At 40.8% G+C, this 18,382-nt stretch overlaps 1 protein-coding gene across 4 annotated transcripts in view; it reads left to right on the forward strand.

The window, feature by feature from the left end:
• The window catches only part of PPP2R2C (protein phosphatase 2 regulatory subunit Bgamma), a 210,185-nt gene that overhangs the window by 142,874 nt on the left and 48,929 nt on the right, over positions 1-18,382 (forward strand). For 3 of the 4 annotated variants that reach the window (XM_068403259.1, XM_068403261.1, XM_068403258.1), the window contains 3 exons: positions 9,283-9,380; positions 9,985-10,150; positions 16,737-16,849. In XM_068403259.1, the coding sequence (XP_068259360.1) occupies positions 9,283-9,380; positions 9,985-10,150; positions 16,737-16,849 (377 nt within the window). Of the gene's footprint in view, positions 1-6,447; positions 6,458-9,282; positions 9,381-9,984; positions 10,151-16,736; positions 16,850-18,382 lie in introns of those variants that run through there. The other variant, XM_068403260.1, reaches the window with a different exon arrangement.

Below are 18,382 nucleotides of genomic sequence, written 5' to 3' on the forward strand. Positions count from 1 at the left end.
CTCCAGAGCCCCCTGTACTCTGGGAAACCCCAGCCTCTGCCAGTTGTAGCAGAAAACGAATATAGTTTGACATGGCAGCGTGTGAGCATTACTGGTCTATGTGCAATGGGATTCCTGTGAATCACAGTCACTGAGTACCTCTGCCTGAGTAAGCTGAATGTTTGGGAGCACTGCGAGCAGCTGGCACGGAGGGGCCGGTGCCCGTGAGGATGCCATTCCACTGCTTCCAAACCATCGTGGCTGCGTGCGTGCTACCCATTGAGAAATGTCCCCGGCTTGTGATAACCCCTGAGCCACACCGAGGTGGTGTTTGGGGAAGAGCACTTTATCACAGCCACAAGCCTGCCAAGGTCCACTCATAGCACTTGAACAGTACGAATCACAGCACTGCAAAGCCGGTGACGGTCCTGGAGCTCTCCTTCATTTACTAGCGCCAATATGGCTGTTGTGTCTCTGCTTTCCTTGTCATCACTCTGCGCTTAAAGACTCTGGCTCTAGTCCAGCTCCTAGCTCCAGCCCTTCATGATTTTTAAGATTTTATCCCTGTGGCTTCACCCAAAAGCCCGCTCAATGGGGCTTTTTCTTCCTTGGTGCATGGTATTGTGAGGCTTTGTTCATTAGGGCTCCAGCAGTATATTCATTTAACGACATGCATACTCATTTGAACTGAATGCAGGAACATTTAAGTCTCTAGACAAGTGATTAAGACCTTTATTATATAGAAATGTTTTGCTGAGCCACAGCCTGGATTATCTTTCCTAGTATGTGTATAATCAAAACTGCTTCTCTGATCTTGGATAAAAACTCTGGAGGATCTGTTTCATTTTTTCCTTTGTGTAAAATGGGAATGCTGCCATTTGCCTACTGACTTCCTTGGGTTGCTGGGGGGGTTTAATGCCAGGAAAGCACTTTGAACATGAGAACTGCTGTGACAGAATTACTGAGAGCTTTGCTTCTGGAATTTAATTGCTCAGTTAAGGGGAAAAAAAATAAAAAGAACTTCTGAGCCATCTGGCAGTGAAATTGTATTGAAGGTTGTATGTAATACATGGGAAATAACATCCATATTGAATCTGGTTATCCAGGATTGTATTTTAAATTTTGGATGACTTTTCATTACACTCTCATATATTTTAAACTAATGATTTTTCTTTCAAATCCTAAATATGGGTGTTTTTTTTTTTTTGTCCTGGTTTTATAATAGCCTTTTAGCAAAACTTGATGATTACCTGTTGTAGATCATTGCATTTATTCTGCACAAGCATAATCACTTCTCACAGTGAAAGTAAAATTAGTATATTTTAGTAATTTGTACACTTTCCATTTTTGGCATTTATTTGCTCCAAAATGAAGGGTGAGGTTCAAGGTCTTTCTATGCTCTCCATAAAACCCAGTTGCCTAGCATTTTTAACACTTGGCAGCACCATTTCTAATCTGTCTTGCTGGCAGCCAGGCTGTGCAGCTCCTCGGTGGGAAGTACCATGGAGCTGAGCAGTGGCTCCCAGCTCAGGCAGGCTTCCTTCTGTGAGTACCGCTTTAAACCCCCACACTGGAAATTGTAAATAGATAATGTGATGCCCATGGCTATTTTAAACTTTTTGCCCTTCAGTGTTGGTTGGTAAGAGGAGTGGACTGGCACGTTTCCTAATTGCGCTAATGTTTATGAAGTGGAGTGTTTCAAGCCTGTTGCTGAATCCTTAGCTTAGATGACTGCCTCATCTGACAGCAAACACAGAAAGAAATGAAAGGTCCAGCCGCTTTTTTTCTTCCAGAAATCTCAGAAGAGTAAATTACTAGTGTGTGTTACACAGTGTAAGCTGTCAAGAAGCTTTTAGGGGATGTGAAGTTTAGAAGCTTTCTGTGCATACCTTTATGCTAAAATAGAGATTGATCTGCAGTGTTTTCTTAGTTTTAAGTGTTGCTTGTAAGAGTAGCTATGAGCAGTGTTACTGAACGGCTTTCTAAAGGTGAAAGGCTTTCTGGTGAGTTTTTTCTAAAGGTGAAAGGCTTTCCAGTGAGTTTTCCAGTTTGTTCGGGTTGAACATGATGGGAGGTATCAGTGCTTCCCAGGCTTAGCTGCTTTGGACATGCCCAGGTACCTGTGGGCATACCCAGGTGCCCATGTACCTTGCTGAGGTACCTGCTGGGAGCAGGGCTGGAGTCAGCTCCTGACTCAGTAACCTGCTCGGTTACTGCAGGTGATGCAGTCCCACAGTTTGAGAGCCCCTAAATAGGTATTAAAAGGAATTGTACCAAGCTTTTTATCAGTCCACTGAGTATTTCAGATTATGAAGGCACAAAGCAGTGCACTTAGTGACTTCAGCAAGGATAATAGTAACGTTAATTAGACATTCTGCAGAACTAACGACTGAAGCTTTGCAATGTCTCGCTGATCTAAGCAGGTCACCTTGAACATGAAGAAACTGAAGTGCATGTAAATTGTAGCCAACATTTTGAGAAATGTGTCCTAATTTTCAGCTATACTACACCTGACAAATGTTCCTTGACCTTATTTACTACCAGAGTAGTGGGAAACTTTCCATTTACCTCACAAGGTCAAGTCTCTTTGACCTCTTTTCCTGGAGGCCTTGTATTTTGCAGGAGGGATATGGGTGCCAGAACCACTGAAATTAAGGGCTTTGAGCTTTTAAATTAGGAATAAAAGTGTGTGTGGGGGTCACTTTATGAAAAACTACATCTCAGTGACTTGTATTCAGTAGGAATTGTTTTTAACACAGAGCACAGAACCCAGATAATCTATTTTATATATTTGTCCTGTAGGTAAAAAAAAATTTTTCACATTGACTGTGCTACAATAGTTGGGTGTCATTTCCTGATTTTCTGATTTGAGAAATACAGCTAGAAATTAGCATGTGATTAAAAAGCTTTGAAAACATTTTCTAAGCTCTTAAAATAAATACATACAAAAATATTGAAGAAAAAAAATCCAACTCTATTAAAGCTCGAGGCTAGAAACAATAAATCACAGTGGTCATAGGTGCAAATCTTGGATTTGGTTCTTAGATTCTCTTTCAAGTAAATTTTGTCTTTGAGTGACCACTGAACCTACATTCAATTGTTCTGAATGGCAAGGTGCTTTCCTTGGTCCCTGAGGATATAGGGATGCACGGACCTGTGAAACTGCGGTATCGTGACGGTCTCATGATTAGCCAGGGCTGATGCAGGCCACCAAGGTGTGTAGGTGTGGCATTTCTAAAATCCAAAAGTTGGGGATTAAAGATGGAAAAAAGAGAAAGATTACTCAGTGCTTGCTAGGATTTGAGGTTAGGAAATTTGTTACTTCCATTAATTTTTTTTTACTATTATTTGCTATTATCCCCATCTGAAGTGTTCTTGTTTCAAGCAGCCTTTCAAGAGCTGTGCAGTATTCGACCCTGTGGTTTTGGATTTCACATCAGGAAGAGATTGTTATACTCCAGAAGAAAGGTGATATTTAGCCTGATAAACTTCGGGCTTGAATTTTGAGGGATCGTTTCTGGTGTCATACAATTCGCGAATCCAAGATGATGAATAACACGCTGTGGACCAGAACGTATGCATGTTACAGAGGCTGCTGCTTCAAGTAGGAAATCTTTCTGTTGTCAAGGGTCTCTCTGCCAGCTCTTTCAGAACAGAAGGATTCATCTGACCCTCACACCTTTGAGGTTTTGCATACCTTGTTTTCTAGCTGCTTGAGGAAATCTTTGAAACTTCGTTTAAAAAAAAAGGTAGCAGGCTTTTTTTTTCCATCCATTTTTTTCTTTCCTTTTTTTTTTAATTGTCTGAGTCTAAACTAAATTTTGACAACACAGCTTACTGTAATGGCCTTCCCTTCACACGAGATACTGTAATGCTGCTCCTCTTTTATCTGCCATTTGTCCTTTTGTTTTATGGCTCTCTTTGTTGCAGGCTGCTTTGTTGTTTCTTCCAGATTATGCTCCTCAGGGACTTTTGTATCAGTGTGACTGAACATTGCTTGCAGCCATGCCAGGTTGTGCTGTGATCTTATTGCATTTCACAAACCAAGGTTAGGCCAGGTCAGAACTTGGTTGAAATAACGTAGACTACAAGAATTGCCTGCTAGCCACTGGGAACACGTACAACAGAAACCTGCCCTAGATGCTGATTCAGTCAGCTCAGGCCGACAGTGTTGCCATGCTGGTTGTGATGGATGGTGATATACAGGAGAAGTTCTGACCCGTTCGGGCTGGTAGGATTTCACAGCTTTTTTTTGTTGTTGTTGAGAGAAGTACTGATGTTAATTCCAGTGTTCTGGCCCATTCCAAATCCTTTAATTCTCTATCAGGGTTACACTGGAATTCAACGGAATATTGCATTCTCTGAACTTCTTTTCCCTGTACCGTTGCGTGATGTTGTTTGCCCTCAAAACTTGCTACTGCTGTCCAAAAAGCTGCATTTCTGTGCTGAGTGCAATAGTTTTGAAATTTTCTTTGCTTTCCTGATCTTCTGAAGCAAAATAAAGTATACCAGGGCCTTCAAATGAAAGGCCCCAGAAAGGTAGAAATTATTAGTAAAAATAACATATAGAAAATTATAGTTCAGCTTTTCTTAGAGTTGCTTGAGGTTTCTGACCAAAAGACTCTATGAAGATGAGTAAGTGTGTTCAGACTTTGCTTCACTGAGTACATTGTAGGTGGAAAACAGCATGCAATTATGCTAGAGTGCCTCAAAATGATGCAAAGATTTATTATATAGGTCAGGCTTTACTAATTATTGTAAAGATATTTGGACCTGTTTGTGTTATATAGGAATAAGCTGTTAAAACCCCTTAAAATAAACCTGTAAGAGGCTAGAAAGTGAACATCGAACAGTGTGTGATGGTGTGAAATAAAGCCCAGAATTAATTTGGACTATGTGTACCAACCTTTGTTTCATCCCACCCCATGCTGAGTGTAAGGGAGGGCTGCTGGAGGGTTCATTTGCTGCATCTGAGCTGGAACAATACTCATGAAGTTGAGGGAAGAGCAGTACAATCAGCTAGAGGTATCTTCATGTGCACAGATGTCCATTGATAGACTTAGATCTATTAGAAAAGCTGAATATATGTAGCTAAGCAGCAGATGTTGGGTACAACATAGCCATTAAGCATGTTTAAAGAGTGAAAACAGTGAAGCTGCAGAGGAATTAGTTAATGAGGTATGAAAGGGCAGAGGTGACTAGGAGCCAGGGAATGAAAGACTTCAGACTGGATCAGGAAAAACTTCCTGTGAGTTGAAGCTGTAGAGTGATGTGGTGTCTTTCTGCGCATATGTACAATTAGTCTGTGGAATGAAGTCTGTAATGTGTTGTACCTGCTGGAACAATTTGCTGTAGCAGGATGTGGAACAGATGACCAGGTGTGTACCTCCCCTGGAGTATTTTCATCTTTTGAAGGTTTTTGGTTTGCTTTTCTCAGTCAGTGTCTGTATTTTGAGTGTCCAAATTGCGCTTTTTAACTGAGTGGAAATGTTGAGCATCGTGACTTTTAAATCTCAGTTTGTATACATTTCTGCATAGACAAAATGGGGAATTTTAAAATGGATTAGGAAGATTAATATTGGATAAAAATTGGGATCTGCAATCTGATTGGAAACATTTGCCTGTTGGCATTGAGGTTACTCTAATTGTTCTTAATAGGTAAATTTTCTCTGTCTCTGTTAATCCTAATTGTTAGTGCAAAGCTTGGCCCTGCCAGCAGAGATATGGAAGGTGTAGTGCAGAAGAAGGCTGGAAGGAGTCTTTCATCTCTGCCATCCCTTGCCAAGGGCTTACTGTACATGCAAATTCATCAGCTCTTCCATTGTGGAGGATTTCTATATCCTGGAGAGGGTGAAATCCGGTAGTTAATTGCTCTGTACGCTCACAGGGCCATTCTCCAATGGAAGGATCTGAAGGATGGGACCGTAGTGGCTGATGTTGCTACAGCATTAATAAATATGCAGGGGAATGTTCTGCAGAAGGGTATGAAGAGCTTTGTTTATTGATTCTGTTCCTACCTCCTCTGTCTTAGGAAGAGCCAGCCTGGCTAATCTTTTTTATGAAAACAGCATGACTAATGCCTGCTGAACAGATATGCTGGATAAGATGATTTTTGTTTTGGCTGTTGTTTTCAGTTGTTATTTACAGGATCAATAAAAGTGATTTTCCAATTCAAGGATAATTTTTTACCAACAAGCTGCATAGCCTCTAAGCTCGGAATATTGGATGTGCTCTGTTTCAGAACAAGTTAATTTAAAAATGATAGGTAGTTTCCAGTTCAGAATTAGTTTTTTCTAATAGAAAGGAGGGATGCATCTGGAAGAAACACCTTGAGGGGAGAAAATTTTGCCTCAGAACAGCATCATTACACACTGCCCACAGATACTTAATGTTTTAGCTGCTTTTCTTTGAACAAAAATCACTTAACTGCACACAATATTTTAATGACAAATGCAATATAATAACAAAATGCAGAGCTGTTTTGTTATAACCCTGGTTCAGTTACTATTGAAGTCTGCAAATACTCCTGTGGACTGTACTGGGCATTGGCTGATGCCCTCTGTAAAGTGCAATATAATATTTTGTGAGCATTGTGACCATAGAGAAGAGGAAAGGCTGAGAGACCTGGGGCTTTTTAGTCTGGAGAAGAGAAGACTGAGAGGGGATCTGATTATTGTGTATAAATATATGAGGGCTGGGTGTCAAGAGGAAAGGCGCAACCTCTTTTCACTTGTGCCCTGCGATAGGACAAGGGACAATGGATGCAAGCTAGAGCACAGGAAGTTCAACCTCAACATGAGGAAGAACTTCTTTACCGTAAGGGTTACAGAGCACTGGAACAAGCTCCCCAGAGAGGTTGTGGAGTCTCCTTCTCTGGAGACTTTCAAGACCCATCTGGATGCGTTCCTGTGTAACCTGCCCTAGATTGGTCCTGCTCTGGCAGGGGGGTTGGACTCGATGATCTCCAGAGGTCCCTTCCATCCCCTAACATTCTATGATTCTATGATTTCATGCCATCATGGAAGTATTCCAGGCCAACAGGAAATGTATTCACGTGTGTAAGTTCAAATGCCATTCATTCCTTTTGCACAGTTATTTTATCTGATTCTTTTGTGACCTGTTGAGAAAATCACATATACATTACACATGTGCACGCACGTGCACACACACAAAAATCCACACATATTTTAATAGATATTACATTCCTCCCCTCCGCATTTACCCTTCTCCCCCATTGCGCGCGTTGATAAGAGTCTCCATTCTAAAAGGACTGTCAGTATGAGACTTCTGCAGTTCTGCCAGTGTGGTTGGGGTAAGATAGAGCTTTAAATGAGTGGAATCATGCAGGTGTCATTTTACAAGCAGGAGCCCACACCTACTATCAGTATGAATTTTGCAAGATAAGAACAAAATAGCCAAGAAATGTTCTTCCACTGGAAACACTACAAATGAACTTTACATGCCAGAAAAGTTGATAAGATTTTGAGATTAAAAAAAGCCAGTTTTTAGATAAAATTCAGCCCATCCCAAGCCCCAGAGCATCACCAACCATAAGCAGAGTCTCTCTACTCTTCCTGTATTTTACTAAGACTAGGGCTTTTGGGGTTATTACCTATAAAATACACAGTCTGTGGAAGTCCACATAAAAATCAAATGCCATTAACTTTGAGAAGCTTTGGGTTCGGACCCAAAATATTGTAAGTCATCGTGTTCCATTTTTCTCAAAGTCTACACATCCGTACATTTTATTCGGCAAAAAAGAACATGACATACATGCTTTATGATTACCCATTCCTCCTTTATATATGTAGTGTGTGGAAGGAAAAAAAGAGGAAGGTTGGTTGGTTTGTTTTTGTTGTTGTTTTTTTTTTAGACAGAACAATTTGATGGTGAATATTTCTTAAAAAAAGTGAAAGATAATGTTCTTTGCCATGATTAGGTTGAAGTGTTCCTTTTTCAGATGGTAAATTTTTTGTGACATTCCAGTAAGAATCTGGCTTTTGGATGGCCGTGTTGCTGATGAGAGCTACTGGCAATAGAAGCTTTCTAACACTCAACTGCTAGTTTATTAAAAGAATAATAGGAACAGATGTTTTCAATTCATAAAATGTATCAAGTAAATGGTACATCCACTTGTTATTTCAATTCCTTTGAATTTTAGTGAACTCATTTGGGGCTAGATTTTCAAAAGAGCTTAGCCCACTGTTGCCTCATTGTTCTCAGTATAAACTGATGGATGATGAATGTGTTTGAAAACCACAGCTTTTTATGCCTAAATGGGAGCTGCTAACTACTGACGCTTCGAAAAATCTGGCCCATGTTTCTGATGAGTGAATACTGATCATTATAGAGGATTCATACATGCAATCTCTGAGTAATACCCTGCGTTTGTCTGTGATTGTATATATGATGGCTTCTTAATTTACTATTGCACGAAGCATTTTAATTTAAATTATGCTAATAGTGTAGGATTAACTGTGGATTATGATTCTAGCATTTACTGTCATACAAACAGAAGAATCAGTTCTTTTGCTCCTACAGTCTCTTTCTCCCTCCTCATCCTGATGTATAGTAATTTGTACTCAAGACTGGCCTCAGGTTTTGATGAGGTTTCTTGTTTAAGCTGATGCAATTGCTTAGGGAAAGGGAGTTGTTGAAAATTAGAAAAAGAGACTGTGATCTTTTTATCTTCTGATGACATGTTTTTATGGTACTGAAATGATTTACTGAAAACGATGGTTTGAATGGGCTTTTGCCAGCATTGCACAGTGAGCAGTTCTGGTTTTGCCTTCATTCCCATGTGGTAGGACAGCCTACATGTGCTTTGCTTTTGCAGTCTTGGCTCAAATACATATTTGAGAAAACTAGTGCTAGGGTGTTATAATAAAACCCTCATAAAGGGTGAAGAATAAATAATACATGCCACAGGACTGAGATGTTATGCTGGTCCTTGCTAGAGGAAATAACAGGAGGCCAATGCTGTTGCTACCTCCAGTGCTGAAAAAAGCTTTGTAGCAGCCTGAGATTGCTCTTCTTGAAGCATAACCTCTCCAGAGATCTCCTCCACTCCCAAACTGCAGATGTGCTGGAAACACAAATTTGCCTTGTTATTTTTGCATTTGTTTCATTGTGTAGCAACCTCAGATTGTAATGGCATGCAGCCCATTTGTATTAGTGACTTGCTGTTGAATTCATCTTCAAATCCCTCATTTGTTACATTTTTTGTGGAGCGCTTGATATTTCTAATGGCTTTGTATTGTAGTAGCAGTCTAAAATTTGCCTTTTTTCTCTTTTTCCCTCCAGCTGATATTATTTCTACAGTTGAGTTTAACCACACTGGAGAACTGCTGGCTACTGGTGACAAGGGGGGTCGGGTTGTTATATTCCAAAGGGAACCTGAGGTATGTGAGTTACCAATGTAGTCCTTTATAGCTTGCTAAAACCTGGCTTTATTTTTAATACTTAAATCGGATCTAACTGACTAACTTGTTTATAATCTCAAGATTGAGAAAAACACAATGCCACCTCTTTGGAGAGGAAGTGAGAGGAACGATCTTTTACTTGGAAGTTTGCTGTCCCAAACTAAAAAGCTTCAAAGCTCAAAAATTCTAAGATAAGAAAAAAGAAGGTTGTTTTTGTTTTACTTCTACATTGTTTTAATAGCTTTTGCCTGTTTGATGAAACCGTTCCATTTAAAACAATGCCTTTGCTGTGATACCTTTATGTTCCACCTCTAAATTCAGTCCGTCTGCAGTATCTTTTGTAGAAAGCTTTCCTGAATAAACATTTCTTCAAAAATTGTGCCTTTTATTAAATGTTGTTTCAATACTTACAGGAAACTTAATTCTCGTAGAAACAAGTCGGTCAATGTCATGTGTTAAATGAGAAATTAAATTATACTTTCAATATTTTTATATTTATAAGGCTGCTTATACACCTTTCCTAAAAGATGGAGATATATTGCTGTCATAAACCACATGTTTTTGTTGTTCTTGTTCTCTGTAGAGTAAAAATGAGCCTTACAATCAGGGGGAGTACAATGTTTACAGCACTTTCCAGAGCCATGAACCTGAATTTGATTATTTGAAGAGCTTGGAGATAGAAGAAAAAATAAACAAGATCAAGTGGTTACCACAGCAAAATGCAGCCCACTCACTTTTATCAACAAATGGTAAGATAGATGAGAGTATATAGGACACATCAGCATTTTGCTTTTGTGCATCTTAGTGCTGACTGTATATGTTTGTTCATTTTAATCTACTGTTTTAGTAATTTCCTCTTTCAGAGTTTACAAAGACTGTCATACTGACTCTGATATCTGTTATTTATGTATTTTATTCATAGCCATAGGGTTTTTCCTATTGACTATCTACAGACATTTAGAGAGCTATCCATTTTTGCTATTAATGTGCAGTGCTATCCTGAAATAAATTTAATGACAAAGGCATCACCTTACTCAGCAGCTGTGTTTCACTGGGGATTTAGAATTTTGTCTATTCTATTTGTCATAACGTTTATTCTTTGTAGATGTGTAAATGAATGTAGGTGAGAGAGATGAATTTCTTTTTCTTTTCATTCATTATCATCAGAATGGTTTATTTAAGTTCTGAGTTACACAAATCTTTGGAAGGCAGTAGGAATAATAATAGGATATTGATACTGACTCATCTTGCTAACATGCTGAAGGTCTATTGATCAAAAAACCACAGTATTATTGCTAGGAAGGGATATGCAGATGTGACATAGGGGGAAGAAACTGAATGGAGCCTAAGAAGCACAGGTGTCATTTAGGAAACATTTGGACACCCACAACCTTTATTAATTGCTGGTGATGCATGAGACAAAAATATCTGATTTTAAATATTAGATTTCATTGTAATCAGAAAAGAATTTTTCTTGTAGAAATTTGAGCGTAATTGGGAATTGCTGATAGAAAAATAGTATAATCTCACCTTTGGGAATTGAAGCTTTAGGGCAAAGTGATTACTTCTAGTTAAAAATTATAGCAATAAATAATATTTACATTAATTTACAGCAGATAGCAAATTATTTTTTGTAATCTGTTTTCCTTAAAGTTGTCTTTTGACTTCTTGAGGGCACTGTTGCGGTATTTGAAATGAAACACATCTGTTATAGCTAGGTGATTTGTGCTAATTTAATGATTATTCACCTAATTATGAAGTTTTGGAGTTTACTTCTGCACTTTTCCCTTGGTCAAAATATCCCTTGTACTTCAGCTAACTTTAAGAACGGCTTCTTCCAAGTGCATGATACAATAGCAGATTATTAAAGTAAACCTCTTCCTTTTCATTTTAAAGTTTGTTTTTGGAAACATGGAGGAATACAGTTGAGTCCTCAGATACGCTGCTTTTGCAGTTGGCCTAATAGACCTTTATATCAGTTTGCTGGTTGACAAAGCAATCTAGGAGGTTCCTAGAATGTGTGGAGGACAACTTCCTCATGCAAGTGGTAAATGAGCCCACTAGAGGAGGGGCCCTGCTTGACCTGTTGTATGTGAACAGAGAAGGACTAGTGGGAGATGTGAGGGTCGGTGGCCATCTTGGGAGTAGCGACCACGGAATGTTAGAGTTTTCGATAGTGGGGGAAGTAAGGAGGGGCAAGAGCAGAACTTCTGCCTTAGATTTCCGGCGGGCAGACTTTAGCCTGTTTAAGAGGCTGGTGGACCGAGTCCCTTGGGAATCGGTCCTGGAGGGCAAAGGAGTCCAGGAAGGCTGGACATGCTTCAAAAGGGAATTGCTAAATATTCAGGAGCAGGCTGTCCCAGTCTGTAGGAAGGCAAGCCGTCGGGGAAAAAGACCGGCCTAGTAAAACAGAGAACTTAGACTAGAACTTAAGGAAAAAAAGAGAACCTACTTGCTCTGGAAGAAGGGTCGGGTAACTTGGGAGGTCTATAGGGACGTGGCTAGGTCGTGTAGGGAGAAGATTAGAAGGGCCAAAGCTCAATTAGAGCTCGATTTGGCTGCTACAGTGAAAGACAACAAAAAAAGCTTTTACAAATACATCAACAGCAAAAGGAGGGTCAAGGAGAGCCTCCACCACTTGCTGAATGAGGAGGGTAGTGTAGTGTCAGGGGATGAGGAAAAGGCAGAGGTGCTCAATGCCTTCTTTGCCTCAGTCTTTAATGTCAAGACCGGTTGTCCTCAGGAGACTCGGCCCCCAGAGCCTGAAGTTAGGGACGGGGGGCTGTGTGAACCTCCCATGATCCAGGAGGAGATGGTTAGTGACCTGCTGTGCCAGTTGGACACCTACAAGGCTATGGGCCCGGATGGGATTCACCCCAGAGTAATGAAGGAACTGGCAAATGAACTTGCCAAACCACTCTCGATTATCTACCGGCAGTCCTGGTTAACTGGAGAAGTTCCAGCTGACTGGAAATTAGCAAATGTAACGCCCATCTACAAGAAGGGTCGGAAGGACGATCCAGGGAACTATAGGCCTGTCAGCCTGACCTCGGTGCCAGGCAAGGTGATGGAACAGATCATCCTGAGTGCCATTACACAGCACGTGCAGGACAATCGGGGCATCGGGGCCAGCCAACATGGATTCATGAAAGGCAGGTCCTGCTCGACCAACCTGATCTCCTTCTATGACCAAGTGACCCGCTTAGTAGATGAGGGCAGGGCTGTGGATGTAGTCTATCTAGACTTCATTAAGGCATTCGACACTGTCTCCCACAGCATCCTCCTAGACAAACTGGCTGCCCGGGGCTTGGATGGGTGGACTCTTTGGTGGGTTAAAAACTGGCTGGATGGCCGAGCCCAGAGAGTGGTGGTGAATGGGGCAAAGTCCAACTGGCGGCCGGTCACTCGCGGTGTTCCCCAGGGCTCAGTTCTGGGGCTGGTGCTGTTCAATATCTTTAGAGATGATCTAGACGTAGGGATTGAGTGCACCCTCAGTAAATTTGCAGATGACAGCAAGCTGGGTGGGAGTGTCGATCTGCTGGAGGGTAGGAAGGCCCTACAGAGGGATTTGGACAGGTTAGATAGATGGGACGAGAACAACGGCATGAGGTTCAACAAGAACAAGTGCCGGGTCTTACACTTGGGCCACAACAACCCCATGCAGCTCTACAGGCTGGGGGAAGAGTGGTTAAAAAGCGGCCCGGTGGAAAGAGACCTGGGTGTGCTGATCGACAGCCAGCTAAACATGAGCCAGCAGTGTGCCCAGGTGGCCAAGAAGGCCAATGGCATCCTGGCCTCTATTAGGAATAGTGTAGCCAGCCGGTCTAGGGAAGTGATCGTCCCTCTGTACTCGGCACTGGTGAGGCCGCATCTTGAGTACTGTGTCCAGTTCTGGGCCCCGCACTTCAAGACAGATGTTGAGGTGTTGGAGCGAGTCCAGAGGAGGGCGACCAAGCTGGTGAAGGGTCTGGAGGGTCTGACCTACGAGGAACGGCTGAGGGAGCTGGGTTTGTTTAGCCTGGAGAAGAGGAGGCTCAGAGGTGACCTTATTGCAGTCTACAACTACCTGAAGGGAGGTTGTAGTGAAGTGGGAGTTGGCCTCTTCTCCCGGGCAACTAGCGATAGGACAAGAGGGCACAGCCTCAAGCTTCGCCAGGGGAGGTTCAGGTTGGACATTAGGAAGAATTTCTTTTCAGAAAGGGTTATTAGACATTGGAATGGGCTGCCCAGGGAGGTGGTGGAGTCACCATCTCTGGATGTGTTTAAGAAAAGACTGGCCATGGCACTTAGTGCCATGGTCTAGTTGACATGGTGGTGTAAGGGCAACGGTTGGACTCGATGATCCCTGAGGTCTCTTCCAACCTGATTGATTCTGTGATTCTGTGTGATTAATATGAGAGCGGAGAAAGGAAGAAATGATCAGTCTGAGAGTTGCCGTGGTTAATCCAGTTGCAGCCATCACTAAGCAAGCCTAGGACCTGGCAAAATACTTTGGCTTCTGTTTTTTCCCCTTCTTAATTCCGGAGCATCCTAGCAGACCTCTTTATGGTGAGGAGAACAGAAGTGGTGCTACTGGTGTAGCCTTTGGATTTTTGCTTTGAATTACAAAACATTTTTGTGTGCCCAGGAGGATTCCTAGCTTCCTGGCACGGCACGGTTGAGGTCAGAAGATTCACCTCTTGGCATACTCTTAAAGGTAGTTTTAACTTTAGGATACAGAAGGCCCATGTTGAATTCCTTGCTGTCTTACAGATCACCTGTGAGAAGTCATTGACAGTGTATATCAATTCTGTGTCTATGAAAAGGGAGAGACTTGTAGAGAATGAAGGCATTACCTGTCATGCATGCTCATATTGGGCAGGTGGTAGAAATGTCTTGAGTACTGGTTCATATTTACTAATTTCTGAGCCTGATATTTTAATGAATTTTTTGATATTTTGCTGTCTGGTAGTTTGGATCTAAAGCACAGTTTTGGTGAGAAAAATGAGAACTGTGAAACAGTATCCTTGCTTTCTGCAGGCACAGGTGGACAGTGCCCATTGAATTTGCTGGAAGGAGCATCCCTCTGTTAGGGAATGCGAGGGGAGAGTCCATATAAATCTTGCCCTCAATATATGAGACTTGACAGGTCTGCACCTGCCCAAATCTGTTTCTGTCCTTCTAAGGAGGACTTTTGTCTGAGGCTGTTCTTGCACAGGTCACCTCTCTCAGAAAGGATCTTGGTTCCTGTCCAGTTCACACGTTACCAACAAGTCATCAGCTAAGCTTTGATTGCAGCGTCTTAATTAATGGAGGCATAAGGAAACCACCAAGGTTTTCAAATCCCGCTGTGGATTTGCAGTGCTTGCAGTTAGCAAATTTCTGGTTTACGCTGTAAACTGAACTGATTTTGTAGTGTGACAATAAATTATTAGGATTCATTGGTATCTTTTGTACCAGAATATATTGGGGCCACTTTCAATGTGAGCTACATCGGACAGATCAGAATTTGGCCCATACAGAACCTTTCATCTGAGGATTTCAGACTGCTTACCAGACATTAATTAATTTAAACTTCACAACGCCCTTGAGACTGAATGAATACTGAACCTCACAGAGATGTTTCTATACTTTGCGAAATATAAGCATGCTTAGATTTTCTAGGGAGTTTTTGAAGTCTAGAGGCAGATGAAGGAAAAGAAATCCAACACATGTGATACCTTTAACTGCTAATAAAATAGCTTTCACTCAGGAAACGGATAGGTTTATCAATAGCAGTCAAGTCCAACAATGGAAAATTTTTGTGTTTTTTCTTATAATTCATTTTACAATTGCTATATTTACAAATTTTAGAATAGATAAGCAGGAATGCACTGTTTATATGTAATAAAAATCCCAAGTGCATGACTTGGCCTATATGTGTTTTTAGTAATTAATTAACGTGACTGATACAAATGAAATGTATTGAATATTTAAATGGAGCTTTTAGCTGCAGATTGAACTAACCTCTTGTTCTGTAGATTGATCAATTGTAATATTTTTGTTCCTTGAAAATTAGCATATCAATATCATTAGGAGATGCATAATAGCACTGAGAGTAGTGGAGGGCTTCATTTCTGAAACAAAAAAAAAAGTCAAAGTTACAGTTACTATAGAAATGCAAAGCGCTTCATGTATTCATATGTCCTGCCTTTAAAATTATTTGTACTAGCATGTGAAAGAAGTATTTGGATCACCCACACTGGGGAAAGAATTATGCTCTGCTATGTACTTGGGGAAAGAGAAGTAAAGGAGGAATGGAGGATGAAATCTGAAGTGATGCAGGAACTGAGGTTAACGGAAGCTGTGGTGACAGCTGAAGTGCAGAAGCTTTGGAAAGGCTTTGGCTGCTCCATGAACAGATGAGTGAAACAACCGTTAGAAGCTTGGGGACAGATTTTTTTGCAGAAGAGTTAACATTGATTTTTCAGCCTAGGGAGTGTTAGGGTTGGTAGGTTGGGTGAACGAACAGCATGGGAGTGGACAATCAACGTTAGGGAAATCTGCATCTTCAGCTACTACAAAAACAAGGACAAACGCCATCTAAAATGTTTAAAACTTCTGTTTGTTGGCTTCAGGGGCTCTTTGCTAAATGAGAGGCATCCTTATTCTATCATCATATGCTTCACCCATCATGAAAAAGGGAGAGTTTAGATTTAATTCCATTCTGTGTAAGATTAATGTATTTTTCTCCCCACTTATCTCTCTTACCCTTGCAACCAATTCTCTCAGGTTTTTTTGTCAGTTGTTCTCAGCTGCTTTCCCTTAGGAGGGAGAAATGTCTCATTTTTCACACAGCCTTTCATTTGCTGGAGCTCCTGGTGTTACACCAATACACCACTGCCCATTCCCACAGTAGGCCAGGCAGGTATCATTGGTCTGTCTGTCTACTCCGTGCTCGTCTTGTGCTGTTTTTAAGTGACCTAACAAACTGGCTTTAATATCAAGATTATTTCCTTGCAAAGTCAAATTATCAAACTGAGCTTCAGCAGCGAGCATTGGGTGGTTTTGGTCAGTTCCACCTGCAAACTGCCAAGTTGGATACAAGAGCAGCATGTGCTCTACATGCTCTACATGGTCTATCAGCTGCCAAGAACCTCTGACTCGGTTTGAAGGTATGGGATGTGCTTTATGAGTATTTTTTCTGTTGGCAACATTTTCTGGATGTGTGATCCAGAAATCAAGTGATCCAGACTGTTTCAGCACAGGACTTGTCTAAACCAAGGTGTAGAAACTTCTTTAAGGAATATATTGTGAAAGGTGAGTAACCACATTCAGAATTCCTATGCTGACAGTTGTTTGTCTTTTCTTTTAAAGATAAAACAATCAAATTATGGAAAATTACTGAAAGAGATAAGAGACCAGAGGGGTACAACTTAAAAGATGAAGAAGGAAAACTTAAAGATCTTTCTACAGTAACATCACTGCAGGTAAGCTGATGTCTTTGTCCAAAATCCAGTTGTTTCTGTACAAAGAAGGTAGTCATGGGTGCTAACTCAGTAAAATATTTAAATATGTACCTAATGCTAAGCATATATATGATTATTCTCATTGAAGTTTTAGCTGACTGATAATGGTATTGAATCTGTCACACATTTTCAAGCCACAGATGCTTTATCATATAGTTACCAGCACATATCTGTTTAGAGAGTTTATGTCAGTTTTATTCTTCCTGATAACATACTCTCACTGTGACTTAATGTGCTTTCACACAGGATTCTTTAGCCTGGTATGCTGGAAGCATTCTACTTGTAATTAATATTAAACGGTGTTCTTGCCTCATTCAGACCAACGGACAGTACACCAAATTTCAGTCTCACCTTTATTTCAGTAGTATAAAAGAATTATCTGAAGAGTGGGATTTGCAGTGATCTATACTCCGGTGAACATGAGGTTCTGCATTGCTGAACAGATGCAGTCATGGAACTCATATAAGCATGTATGATAACGTAATAGATTTTTGCTCTCAGACTTTAATGGCTGAATTCACTCCAGGTGTTTTGGCAGAGGAAGTGGATAAAGGTTAGAACTGGAAGGCTATGTTATATAAATGCTAGTATTTCTTTATTATTAAAAACAAACAACCAACCCCTACTTCCAAAACAAGCCAATATTTTCTACTGTGAAAAAAGCCTCCAAAGTGTAAAGGTGGAATATTCCATTAATGGAATGGTTATCTATTCTATATGATTAAGCAAATAAACCATTCCAGATTGCTTATAGTCTGAGAATTCAAAGGCTCAGCAAACCATTGTTTTGTTCCTTTAGTGGCAAGCTAAACTCAAAGCTTTAACTTCTCTGTGTTCCTCTTTAAACTATCTGTGGGTTGATGTATGATAGATTGTTTTTGATGCATGTTCAACAACATCGAATAGTCACAATCATGGATCACAGCCTTACAGTGTTTAATGCTTTACCAATAGGGAATAAATTGACAGTGTCTAGTTATTGGAGGATGACATTGAAGTGACACACAGGGAAATAATGAGGGCACAATGATGAGTGATAGTCTGTGGTCTTGGCTTTTCAGGAGTATGTGTGTATGTACAGTGTGTCAATACACATGTTGGCTTCGTTTTCCAAGACTTCGTTTATTATGTTTTGCTGAGATTATAACCTTTTCACCACTTGACTTTTTTGAAAGAGAGACATCAAGTAGCAAAAGAAATACTGTAAGTGATTTACAACTAACAGCAAACTCTTTAGTAAAAGCAGAATACTAAGACTTCACTGCTTGTCAGAGCCAGAGCCTCCTGCATGTGTGGGACAGTAGCTCCTGCTGTGGGACGGGCATGTTCTGTGGCAGCTGCCAGTGCCTCCCTTCCCACAGCCCAGGCTTTCCATTGTTCTGCCTGGCTCTCTATGGCTTTCCTGTCTCTCCTGTCCTCCTTGGCAGGGATGGCCTTGGCCAGCAATTTGGGGAAATTCATCTTCCATACATTGTCAAGAAGTTTTATAATGTC

The sequence above is a fragment of the Nyctibius grandis genome, chromosome 6 (genome assembly GCF_013368605.1).
Source record: "Nyctibius grandis isolate bNycGra1 chromosome 6, bNycGra1.pri, whole genome shotgun sequence".
Lineage (NCBI taxonomy): Eukaryota > Metazoa > Chordata > Aves > Nyctibiiformes > Nyctibiidae > Nyctibius > Nyctibius grandis.